Source organism: Eleutherodactylus coqui, chromosome 1, assembly GCF_035609145.1.
Source record: "Eleutherodactylus coqui strain aEleCoq1 chromosome 1, aEleCoq1.hap1, whole genome shotgun sequence".
In the NCBI taxonomy this organism is placed as follows: domain Eukaryota; kingdom Metazoa; phylum Chordata; class Amphibia; order Anura; family Eleutherodactylidae; genus Eleutherodactylus; species Eleutherodactylus coqui.
The window spans coordinates 269,169,268-269,181,745 of record NC_089837.1 but is presented as its reverse complement, the minus strand read 5'-3'; the positions used below and the strand labels follow the sequence as shown (position 1 = coordinate 269,181,745).

General features: G+C 46.7%; 1 protein-coding gene across 1 annotated transcript in view; it reads left to right on the top strand.

Annotated features, from left to right (window-relative positions):
• LOC136633179 (mitogen-activated protein kinase 14-like) overlaps window positions 1–12,478 on the top strand; it is a 45,325-nt gene that overhangs the window by 18,009 nt on the left and 14,838 nt on the right. The window contains exon 2 of the mRNA XM_066608715.1: window positions 3,058–3,187. Coding sequence (XP_066464812.1) covers window positions 3,058–3,187 — 130 coding nt within the window. The remainder of the gene's footprint in view (window positions 1–3,057; window positions 3,188–12,478) is intronic.

The window sequence follows — 12,478 nt, the reverse complement described above, 5'->3', positions numbered from 1 at the left end:
TGAGGCTAAATGCTAATTTTTAGCATTTTGCCTTCCTAAAAACGCAATAAGTGATCAGAAAAGCCGTTTCGCAAAAATAAGCCCGCATACAGCTCCGTACATAAAAAAAATTAAGTTACTGGACTTTGAATGCAGCTATTTTTAGAAAAAAAAAATATTTCCACAAAGTTTTTATTGCAGAAAAGTGGTAAACCCTAAAAAGTAAGACTTTTGTTATTATTGTAACCGTACCAACCCGCAGAAAAAATGGATTGTCACTTATGCTGCATGATTAACGCTGTAAAAGAAAAAAAAACAATGATAGAATTGATGCGTTTTTCTTTCCCTGCTATCATAAAAAAATAAAGTTTTACAATATAGTCTATGTACGCAAAAGTGGCACTGCTAAAAACTATAGTTCACCACGCAAAAAACAAGCCCTTATATGGCCGCATTGATGGAAAAATAAGTTAAAGGGTCTGTTAAGATGAGTCTGGAGTAAGGCAGAAATCCATGATGCTTCACCACAGCTATTAGGTTCTATTGAACATAATACCTCAATGTACTCGCTGCGGAATTCCACCGGGGAATTCCGCAGCGTAAAATTACCTGCGGCATGTTCTATTTGCCGCGGGTATACTCAGACTGCTTCCATTGTAGTCAGTAGAAGCCGCCTGTTACGCTATACTTCCACTGTAGCACAGTGGAAGTATAGCATGAATATGCGCCCCGCCCACTGCCAGCGGTGTCACGTGATGTCACTGCTCATGCGCGCCGGAGCGTCATGTGGGACTTTTGAGCAGCGGATCTGGAGGTAAGTATGGGGTCTTTGGGGGGGGGAGCCGTCACAGACTCCGCTGCAGTATTCTGCTTGCGGAGCCCATCACGCCCATGTGCATAAGGCCTAAGGGTCTATTAAGATACCTTTCGAGCGCAGGAATTCATTTTATTTTGCTTTTGTCATTTGTATGCTTGTTTAAAGGGTTTTTGCCATTAAAACATATCCCTGTTTCCCTAAAATGTCAGACGAGGGTATACTCTCCTGTGGCCCCAGGGCGCAGCTGACAGTTACCACTGGCAATGATGGTGACTTCCAGGTAAATGGGGTTAGAGACGCCACAGCAACACGTCCCAAACTCCTGGCATTGTGGCAGCTGGGATGTGATCTCTGATGCCAGGGGCATCAACGATGATGCTGCGGCCTCTAATTGGCTGCAGTGGTCACATGCTTCTGCCCAGTCTACCTGGAAATCACCACCGATGCCAGTGCTGGCTGTCAAGCTGTGTCCCGGCGCCTCAGAAGAGGTACAGTGCCGGCCCTATTGAAAACAGTAGAAGAACATCGCAATCTCCTGCCGTGGCTTTGACATGGATGCGAGGCTGTTTCCATGTGAGAACTCCTCGCATACAGGGGATTTTGAAAGGATTGCAAGGGTGATATCGCTCTCGCCAATGTGCAGGAGCCCTTAATGTAATTTGTAACACTGATATATATTTGACTAGTAATATTAAGGACATTATAGTAATAGTAATCACACTCACAGTAGCTTGATTACCGCGCAAGACAAACACAGCTTGGCTTCTCCCACAGCAGTGACATCACCACAGGTCCTTCAGCCCACTGGATCTCTGTGGTGAAGGTAGGTCAATGTGTTGTGTCAGGACTGCTGAGTTGCGTCTGAGATAACTGCTTAGTTGTATTCTCATTTTGTTTTTGTCCTCCCCTTCCAAGAGCCCTAACTGTTCTGTCGGTCAGACTGTGTTTTATATATGTTGTAGGACCTTCGATGACTTCACCAGGGGGGGGGCGATGACATTACTAGGGCTGGAGCATGAGAAGCACGCACATACATACAGACAAGTGGTCATTAGTAGTTTAATAACCATATCAAAGCAAGATGAAAGGTTTATTGCGGAAACCTGAACACTTGTAGGGAGCCTCTAGTACCTTGTTGGCCACCTCTAGCTTGGACACAAGATGTGATACGGGCGGGCATGAAGGCATTACAGGATGTCCTAAACATATCTGTTATTGTCACTGTCCCTCATACCACTACTCGGGGTGACTGAATATCATATACACAATGGGCCCCCAAGACCATCACACCAGTAGTGGCAGCAGTGTGCGGCTTCACGCACAATCAGGATGGAGGTGCTCACCCCTAGGTCTCCAGACACAAATACGGCTGTCAGTGCTCAAACTAAAACCTAGATACACTGCTGAAGATAACCTGGTTCCAGTCCAATTTCATAGTTCACAACACCACTGTAAACTGTCAAAGGCAATGCACGTAATGGGCGCCACGAGACCAAATGTCGTTTAGCCAAGCACCTGAAAATAGTTCCTCCAGGGGCCTGCAATGAGGGAGCCACCTGGCTCTGGACAACGAGAATGAAACAGTTGGAGCTGCTCATGCTTGTCAGATGATCCTGATTCACACACCCTCTAAGTAAAACCTGCATCTGGCTATGAGCTCGCCTCTTAATATGCTTGTTTTATCTGTCTGCATCGCATGCCGCAGATGAAAACCTAGACTAGCTTGGTGCTCAAACAGTTTCTAGCATAGACTATAGCAAGTGTGATAGTCTGTGTATGGCTATGTCTTCTAACACTGGGCCTCGCCCACCTTTTGAAAAAATTCTGGGGAGCTTTGTAAATGTCAGATGCCAAAATTTGCAACTTCTCGCCAGCAGAGTTCTGGCACATGTTATATGTCAAATAAGCCACATTATTTTGGGGGTTTTGTTTTTATATAGTGTACATAGTAACATGTTTCTCCTTTATTTTTTTGTTTTTTGGAGGTGGTGGGGTGCTGGTCAGTGCAATTACAGCAATAGACAATGTGTGGGTTTTTTTTTTTTTTTCTGTTGTAGCACTTATCAAAAACCACAAAGAGGGAGAAAAATGTCTTCTCCCTCCCCAATGCTAGTACACATGTACTAAGGATTTTTCATTACCAGTCTAGTGGTGTTTTTCGTTTTATTTTTTTCATACGCTAATCTACTTCTAGGGCGGTTTTAGATGATTGAATTAGATTTATTTTGCTAATTTATTTTTATCCATCTTTTCTCTTGTAGCTCTTCCTATGATACCAAGGCAGAACAGCGTGTTGCAGTGAAGAAACTCTCCCGGCCCTTTCAGTCTATTATCCATGCCAAGCGTACCTACAGAGAGCTTCGTCTGTTAAAGCATATGAAGCATGAGAATGTGAGTTTCTGTCTTCTGTACAAAATCAGTTCGATGTGGTGCTTTAGTGAGCTTAGAGGGGGGGGTCCCTACAGACATGACTACTACATCCTTGATGAGAATATAGACAGATATTCATGTTGGAAAAATAACTAATTTAGAATGAAGAGGGGGGGGGGGGGGGGAGACTAAAGGGTTGTCCCACTTTTTATTATTGATGGCCTAACACCGTTAGTAGATCATCAGGAATCCCAAGCAGTGGACCCTCAACGATCAGCAGGTTCCCAAGGCCAGTCACTGTTATGGAGCTGTCTTTGTGCTGGAAGTCAACCGCTCTGTGTATGTAGCATGGTGTAGACCTGGCTGGTATTGCACACTGAGTCCCATTGAAGTGAATAGGTCATCAACAGGAAAAAAAGTGAAGAAAAAACTATTTACAGTAATTTTAATTGTTTTTTGGTCTAAAGGCCCATTTACACGGAGTGATGATCACTCAAACAATCGCTAAAAAGCGATCGTTTGAGCGATAATCATTGCGTCTAAACACGCGGCCATCGTGCACTTTTCGTGCACTGCTAGCTGATCGTTAAATTTAGTCCAACATAAAAATCGTCCTTTAGCCTTATCAGCAGTTCTCCACATGTAGTGCTGATAGCATTGTTTCCCGCTGGAGAACAAAGGAGCTCAATAAAGATAAGAGCTCTCAGACTATTAACTGCTTTCAGCTAAAGGCTTCATTTGCACGCTTAATTGCTCTTAAGTAGCTGAGTAGCTACTTAATAGTTTGAGTGACAGCTTTGAGCGATCATTTTGCACAAACTGTCGTTTGAGCGATCATCCCTCCCTGTAAATGGGCCTTAAGGAACAATGATTGGGGAATAATAATGGACACTAATCACAGAACTTGTCCTGCTAGAATGGGTTACATCAGGACACAGCTGAGCATCAATCTAAACCTTCCTCTCTGCTCTGCCTGTCAGTAATGATTCCCTGCAGTAGTAACCCTTCTGAAAGAGAAAAGGGGCAATGGTAATGTAGTATTTGTGCTGAGATGACCTGCTGTGGGCTGGAGGAATGGAGCTTTTAAATGCCCAGGTGAGAGACAAAGCATCGCAAGTTGCTGTCTCCTGGGGACTAAAAAAAAAAGTTTACATAATCATTTTTTTTTTTTTTTTTTTTTTGTCAGTGTACAACAAACAGCAATAACATATTACAATAACCGCAACAAAAAGAAAAATGCAATTACAACACAAGAAAATTGTTTACATTAGTGACTGGATTCTGAATAAAATGTTTCACTACCGTCTCCATGTTAAGGTCCCTTTTACACGGGACGACTGTCGGGTAAACTATGCCCGACACTCGTCCCTGTGTCTCCGCACTCCCCTGCTCCTGCACGGGAGGTAGCAGAGCTGTCTCTCTCACTGAGTGGCCAGCAGGGCATCGGGGCAGTGCAGGAGATTTCTCTCCCCTCGCTCCCCTGCCCCTCTCCATTGAGATTACACAGCGGCTGTTTATTACTGAATCGCCGCTGCTTAAACTGAACGATGAGCTTTCATTGCTCATCTTTTATGCAGCAGCCGTTCACTACTGTTATATGAATGGAGGGGTGCGGGGGGGGGGGGGAGGTAAGGAACAAGACAGGTGATTAGGAGGGATTGGGAGGTGCACACAACCCCCTTTGAAGGGGGGTTGGGGGGGTTAAGAACAACGCATCACAAGTGGGAAGGTAGCGGGTCAGAGGAAGGAGAAAGTAATAATGACACAAAGCAAGAGAAGGCCTCACCTGACAAAACGAAGCAAAACAAAAGCCAACGCAGGCGCCACAACCCTTGTGTTTTTTTTAAAAGAAAACCATCCACAAGCCACCGTTCAAAGCCTGAGGACATGTGGAACGTCATCCAGACCTCCCATGTTGCGTAGAATGCCAGCCATTTCGCATCATCCTTAGCTTTTGAGTTCCTCCATGTAGCTAATTTCATCGAAAGCTATCACACAGCTGAGGTGAGTTGGTGAGACCTGGGATTTCCAAAGTCGAGGAATCACTGTCTTCATAGCCAGATGGAAAAATCTGAGAACATTCCTTTTGTTATCTGCAATAAATCCTGTTGGAATTGATAACAGGGCGATCTCTGGAGTGAGTACCAGTGTACTCCTCTTCGGGGCATTATACAAGGTCGCTATCTCTGACCACACGCCTATGATGTCTGGGCAAGACCACGCGATGTGTGTAAACATGCCTACCCCCTCCAAACACCTCCAGCATCTGTCCGACAATCCTGGATACATTCTAGCTAAGCAGGCAGGTGTACAATACCACCTCGCTCCCCCGCCCCTCTCCATTGAGATTACACAGCGGCTGTTCACTAATGAACGGACGCTGTTTAAACTGCAGGAAAAGCGATGAGCTCATCACTGATCTTTTATGCTGTATAAAAGATCAGCGATGAAGCTCATCGTTCAGTCTAAATAGCGCCGTTCAGTAGTGAACGGCCACTGTGTAATCTCAATAGAGGGGTGGGGGAGCAAGGGGAGAGAAACCTCCTGCTCTGCCCCACCCCCATGCTGGCTGCTAAGTGAACCAGCCAGCTCTGCTAACTCCCATGTAGGAGCACAGACACAGGGATGAGTTTTGGACATCGTTTGCCCCACAGTCGTCCCGTGTAAATGGGGCTTTAGGTAGCGAGCTCATTTTAATAGTGTTAATTTTCCCAACAGTGTTTGAGACAACTGGCATCTCTGCCATGTTCTGTTCCTGTTGTTGATCGGGCTGGAGAGTTTCCCGTTAACTTACATCTGTGCTGAGGGGCTTTCATATAATGCCATTATCCAACTCCGCAATCTATCGCCTATCTACCATAAATATTGCTGTTCTGCCATTCCTTGATGCGATAAGCTGGAGTTCTGTGGATGCGGTCTATCTCAACTGGCTTGTTGGCGCCTCGCTGCAGTAGTGAGCTGGAAAAATCTTGTGCCCAGCCCTCTGACTGGAAGGGGGAGACTTCCTCAGAGACCTCTCAGCCTTAGATTATTATGTCTGTGGCGATTCTCAAAGTTGTTGATGGGGGACAAAATGTCCACTGGTTGTAGAGCTTGGGCATTTTATAGTCTGACTGTGAGCATCAAATACAGAGAGAACATCGTCCTGAGATGGTTTCACTGTATTTAAGCGATTGCCCATATGTTTGATTTCTTGCTGTATCAGGGAGCACGCTTCTTTATGTGAGGCTACCAGCCATTGAGTCTTTGTCGCTAGAGCTCTCAAATTACTTTTCCAGTCCCACTCCTTATCAGAGCTAGGACTGCTGTAGGATGGGGCACAGGTTACAGGAGCTTCAGCTGCTGCATGTCCTCTCATGGGTGCATGTTGTGCAGTACCGCTGCTCCCCTTAGGAGATGTGGACTGTCCATGTAGTGACCCTTTGTTTAGTGGTGGCTGGTTATTGCAGGGATTCCTCCTGGGTCTCTCCTGCAGCCCTGATTCTCTGAGGCAAGCAGCTTTATCCATAGCTGGCTCCTGGGATGCAGCTGTTTGTGAGACAGGGGAATGGCTCATGGGTGCCTGCTGGGGAGAGCTGCTGCCCTGTTCCTGTGGTGTGGGGGGCCCTGGTTGTTTGGGGAGACTTATCTGGCTCCTTGCTGTGAGGTGCTCCGGAGTCCCCCGTTCTGCTCTTCTCACTGCCGCTGCTGTCGAGTGATGCAGGGGCCGGGCGCACATGTTCAGACGCCATGTTACCAGGAGAAGAGGGAGCTGCCGCATTTCACGCTTCAAAGTAGCGGTGTATAGTCGACAGTTCCTCCTCTGCTGCTACCTGCAGCCTGCCGGTGCCTCTTCTCTTCCCCATGTAGCCTCTGGGATCTCTCTCTAAATAAGTAATAAAAGTTTAAAAGAAAAACCTTTTGCAATATTTATAATAAAAATCTTAATGATAAAACAAAAATATATATTTGGTATTGCTGCATCTGTAAATGTCCCACATTTATCCCACATGATGAATGTCGTCAGAAAAAAAAAAGCCAGAAATACGCTTTTTTTGGGCACCCTGTCTCCAAGAAAAAATGCAATTAAAAGCGATCAAAAAGTCCAAGGCAAACTACAGGACATCACACAAAAAATAAGCCCTCAAACAACTATGTCGACGAAAAAATAAAAAGGTTATTGCAGTCAGAAGATGACTGCAGAAAATTTTAAAAAAAAATTAAATACCTTTTGAAAAAAATAGTAGTACAGCAAAAAAACTAAACAAAACTACAGTGGTTCCTTGGATTAAGTGTTTAATTTGTTCCGTGACGGAGCTCTTAACCCAAAACATTCGTAGGTCAAATCAATTTTCCCGATTGAAATGAATGGTCCACCCCCCCCTTCATTGGGAGGTATGTAAAAATCGCTTTGTCCTTTACACTCGCGGAAACGAATTGTGTATTCCGCAAGCAGATGAAAAATCGCAGCCTGCTCTATTTTGCTGCTGAGTCTGTGTGGGACAGCCTCAATTGAAGTTATTGGAGGTCGTCCGGCTCGTAGCCTATCAGCAATTGACATTGCGACTAGGCTGCGGGTACCTATGTCATTAGCTAGCAAAGATGCTGGAAAAACAAATATTTAAAAAAAAAAAATCTGTTCTGCGCATGACCAATGGCAAGCGTCCGCAGGACAGAACTAGCAGGTGCTGGAGAAAACAAATATTTGAAAAATAAATAAATCTGGACTGCTCATTTACCTACGGCAAGCGTCTACAGTACAGAACAATTATGTAGCCATACGAAAGCTAAGGCGGCACCTGTTCTTCTTGCACCGTTGTATGAACACGGAGGCAACTAATCACGGCTGTTGGTAAGCTGGTTAAGCACTTTGTATATTTTTATTGTAGCCTATAAATCGTAGCTCTGTTTTTACTATATTTTTAGACCGTTTTGAGAAATGAGGCCCAATGTATTTAACTTAAAGCTGGGGCGGACGGTAGTTTGGAAGAGCGGGATGAGCAGGCAGCTAGCTGGGTGACAGAGGTAGAGATAAGAGATCTAGGGAGGCTATTACTGAGCTGGCACACCCCAACAAGTTTGCAGGTAAGGGGGATGCTATTACAGCATTAGCTTCACTGCAGCATGACATGTCCTCTGACCGGTAGGGGGATGTCTGCTCCAGTAGAAAGGGGAATATGAGCGCAGGGCAGGCTAGATAGGTTTTGGTAGTGGGAGACTCATTAAGGGGACAGACAGGGCAATCTGCCACAAAGAACAGGATCGTTGAATGGTGTGTGTCTTCCTTGCGCTCGAGTTCAATACAGTGAAATAGGTCACAGATTATTGGGAGGGGCTGGTGAGGATCCAGGGGTCATGGTACAAATTGGCACCAATGAACAAATTAGAGGTAGGTGAAAGGTTCTTAAACTATTTCGGGGAACTAGGATCTAAACTTGGTGCAAATACCCCCAAATTGGTATTTTCTGAAATATTACTTGTACTACACCAAAAAGGTAGCAGGAGATTAGGGTGGTAAACAAGTGACTCAAGTTGGTGTAGGAAGGAGGGATTTGGGTTCCTGGAGATCTGGGCCAACTTTGCTGTTGACTAGATTGTACCATAGGGATGGGCTGCATCTCAATAAGGAGGGTGTAGCTGTGCTGGGGGAGAAGATGGCTAGAAGGTTTAGGATGGATTCACACAGGTCGGAATTCCCGTGGAAATCTTGCGGAATGACTGCAGTGGAACCGCATGGAAATTCCGTGACATTTCTGCAGTGGAGATGCAGCTTCAAAATCCACAGTTTGTGTTTTGAAGCAGCTTTGCTGCCTGTATTCATAGAGAGGAGAGAGCTGGCAGCGGAAAGGGCCATACAATTGACATGCGACGGCCTTGAATTCCATGCCGCATGTCAGTTTCAGCGTGGCTTGGCAGCAGCGTGTGGATGAGTTTTTGGGAAATTTCATCCACTTTGCTGTTTAATCCCGGGATTAAAATTGCAGGCGGGATTTTCATGCAGAAAGTCTGCATGGAAATTCTGCGGCAATTCCACCCTGTGGGAACCCAGCATGAAAGTGTTAAACTAGCAACTGGTGGAAAGGGCAACCAGAGAGATAGAGAAGACAGTACAGAAGATAATCTGGAACTTGGCAATGAAAATGGGGGTGGAGCTGTGGGAGAGGATAGTACATTTAGAAATGGCAGAGCAATGGATAACGTTGATCGCATTGAAGTAAATAAAAAGCGAAAATTAATTTTCATCTCTCCTCACGGCTGAAACTACTCACCCCCATCCTCTGTGATATCACCAGGGACTGCGGTGAGCGGTCCCTGGGCCCTTTATGGCTGGGACAAATGGGGGGGGGGGTGGGGGGTACATCTTTGGGTGCAAGTCTTCATTTATGTGTGCTGTAAACAAAAAAAAGTTTTAAAATTGACACAATTGCCCAAAAGATTAAAATCGTAATTTTTTTTCCTTCTGCTTTGCTTAGATTCATTCTGTGGGGTCAAAATACGTAGTACATCCCTAGATAAATTCGTTAAGGGGTTTAGTTTTCAAAATGGGGTAATTTGTGGGGGTTCTCCATCGTTTTGGTCACTCAATGGGTCTGCAAGTGTTCTATGGGGCCTAAATCACCTTGAAGCAAAATTTCTGTTCAGGAAACCACTGGCTGGCACCTTTCGGTTTGGTCCCCGTTGTGCATACGGACATAATATTAGGGCCACAATGGGTATGTTTCTGAATACAGGACAAACAGGTTTCCATTTTCATGTGCACTAGAGAAAAACAACCCTAGTGACCAGCCGATTTGCCTTTTTATGTCCTAGCCTGCTGAGCTTAATTCCCAGAGGACATAAAAACATGCTTCCTCTTGGAATGAAAGCCCTGCAAGATCTGGACGTGACGCCTTAATGCTGCCGGTTACTGGAGGTTGCCAGCATCCTGGAGCTGACATCCCAGGCCGCGAGACCCCAATCCTGGTGACACCGGTGGATACCGGCGATCGCGTTAAAGTCAATGTACAATAAATAAAACTTAGTTTCAGCTCCCCTTACTGATCAGATCTGTAAGGGGAGCTGAGAAGACTCGCGCGTCTGTCACCAAAATGGCAGATGCAGGGGCAAAAGCCACAGATTGCCCCAGTACTTTAAAATCTCCTGCACATGGCTACTAAATGTAGCCAAGATCCTGGAGATTTCATGGGGGGGGCCACAGTACGCAGTTCCCAATCACGCGCATGGCGGACGCAGGCGCAGAAGCTAGGGAGGGCAAAAGGAAATTTAAAATCTCCTTGCTCCTGGCTACTAAACGTAGCCGAGAGCTTGGAGATGTCACAGGGGGCCGCGGTGAGTATTCAGTTGATAATGGCGATCACGTAAAAGCTAAAGTTCAATGTTCCGTTCAGTTTGGGCCCCGTTGTGCATCCAGACAGAAGATTAGGGCCACAATCGGTATGTTTCTGAACACGGGACAAACGGGGGGATCCATTTGGGGGTGAAGGTCTTCATTCATGTATCTGATGTACAGAAAAAGACTTTTTAAACTGACATTAAAAAAATTAAAATTGTAATTTCCCAGGACGTCTCCACGACAGCACCACCTGAGATCGCCTCCTCCTGATAGGACAGGAACACACCGAGAGGTGAAAATCTCCCGCTTTCCTGTCCTGCCAGGAGGCAGGATCACCGAGAGGGGCTGGTGGAGATGCCAGCCAGAAGAACGTACCAGCAGATCGGAGGGCAGTGGTCCAGCCTGTCCTCCCTTCCTGCAGAGCGGCTCCCGGGACGCCACATGCGGTGGTTCCCCCGGGCCAGGTTCCTCCCGCGGCGGCCCTTGGGGGGTTCAATGCGGGGCTCCAGCTCTCCTCAGTGCCAGCTTAGGAACGAGCGTGGCGCTTCCTGCCTCCCCTTAACGAGCCATGTGACTAACGCGATGACATCGCGGCAAGCGTGGCCGGCGCTCGGAGGGGGCGGGGCTTAAAATTAAAGGCGCCAGATTCAAAAGAAAAAAAAAAAAGGAATTGAAAAGGAACCTGAGAGAAGATGGCGCTGAGCGAGTAAGAGCCATTCAGTGAGTATTGGCTTACTGCCCCAAGAGTGTCTGCAGCACCAGTAACAAGCAATGAGTGCTCCAGCACCAGAGGTCATGGAATGTTCAACCGCGGCGGGAACCGTAAGTAGCCAGTGGGCAAAACAAGGCATGCATATTCGTGTACATTATTTGTGAATGTTGCATCCTTACACGCAAATTTTGTTTATCTGCCAGGGGGATAAAAAAGATGCCCCTCCCAGAGCCAAAGCGAAAAAGTGCGCAGAATGCGGCGCAAGACTGCCGACTTCGCATGTGAGGCAATTATGCAAAACATGCATAGCCAAGCTGGTCAAGGAGGAATCAGGGGGATTCCTCGAGGACGTCAGGAAGCTCGTCCGAGAGGAAGTACGGTCAGCCCTGACGACTCCTAAAACGCCACCCAAGAAGGGGGCATCGGGGGCAAAACGCCGAAGGAAGGTGTATAGCCCAGAGGAGCACTCAGACTCTGAAGAGCGTTCGGATTCTGAACCAGAAGAGCTGCTGCTCGAGGAGCCCTCAGAGGAAGAGGAATACAAAAAGTACCTCTTTCATAGAGAGGACCTAACAGAACTTATCAAATCTGTTAGAGCCACACTAAAGATGGAAGAACCCAGGGAACCCCGCACCATGCAGGACGAGGTCTTTGGGGGATTAGGAGAGAGGCGGAAACATACCTTCCCGGTCCATAACAACATATTCAAGTTAATACACAAGGAGTGGAAGAAACCCGACACGGGATCCTTCTCCTCTAGGGGGGGTTAAGAGGCGCTACCCGTTTGAGGAGGAGGTATGCGCGAATTGGGAGGAAGTACCCAAAGTGGACGTCCCAGTGGCTAAGAGGACAACCTTGCCCTTTGAAGACGCCACACAGCTTAGAGACCCAATGGATCGGAAGGCGTAGGGCCTATTAAGAAGATCCTGGGAGGCAGCTGCCAGTACGCTCAGACCAGGGGTTGCAGCCACGTGTGTCGCTAGAACCCTGGGAGTGTGGCTAGAGCAACTGGAGCTGCATATCTCGAACAAAACACTGAGGGAACAAATTATAGATTCCCTCCCTATGCTGAAAATGGCCACCAATTTCCTGGCGGACGCAGCGGCGGAGTCGGTGAGACTTTCGGCAAAAACGGCCCTAACCAACTCGGCCAGAAGAGTCCTGTGGCTGAAGTCCTGGTCGGGTGACCTGACATCAAAAAATAAATTATGCTCGCTCCCTTTTCACGGGCAGTTCCTCTTTGGTCCGGATCTGGATAAGATCCTAGAAAAAGCGTCAGATAAGAAGA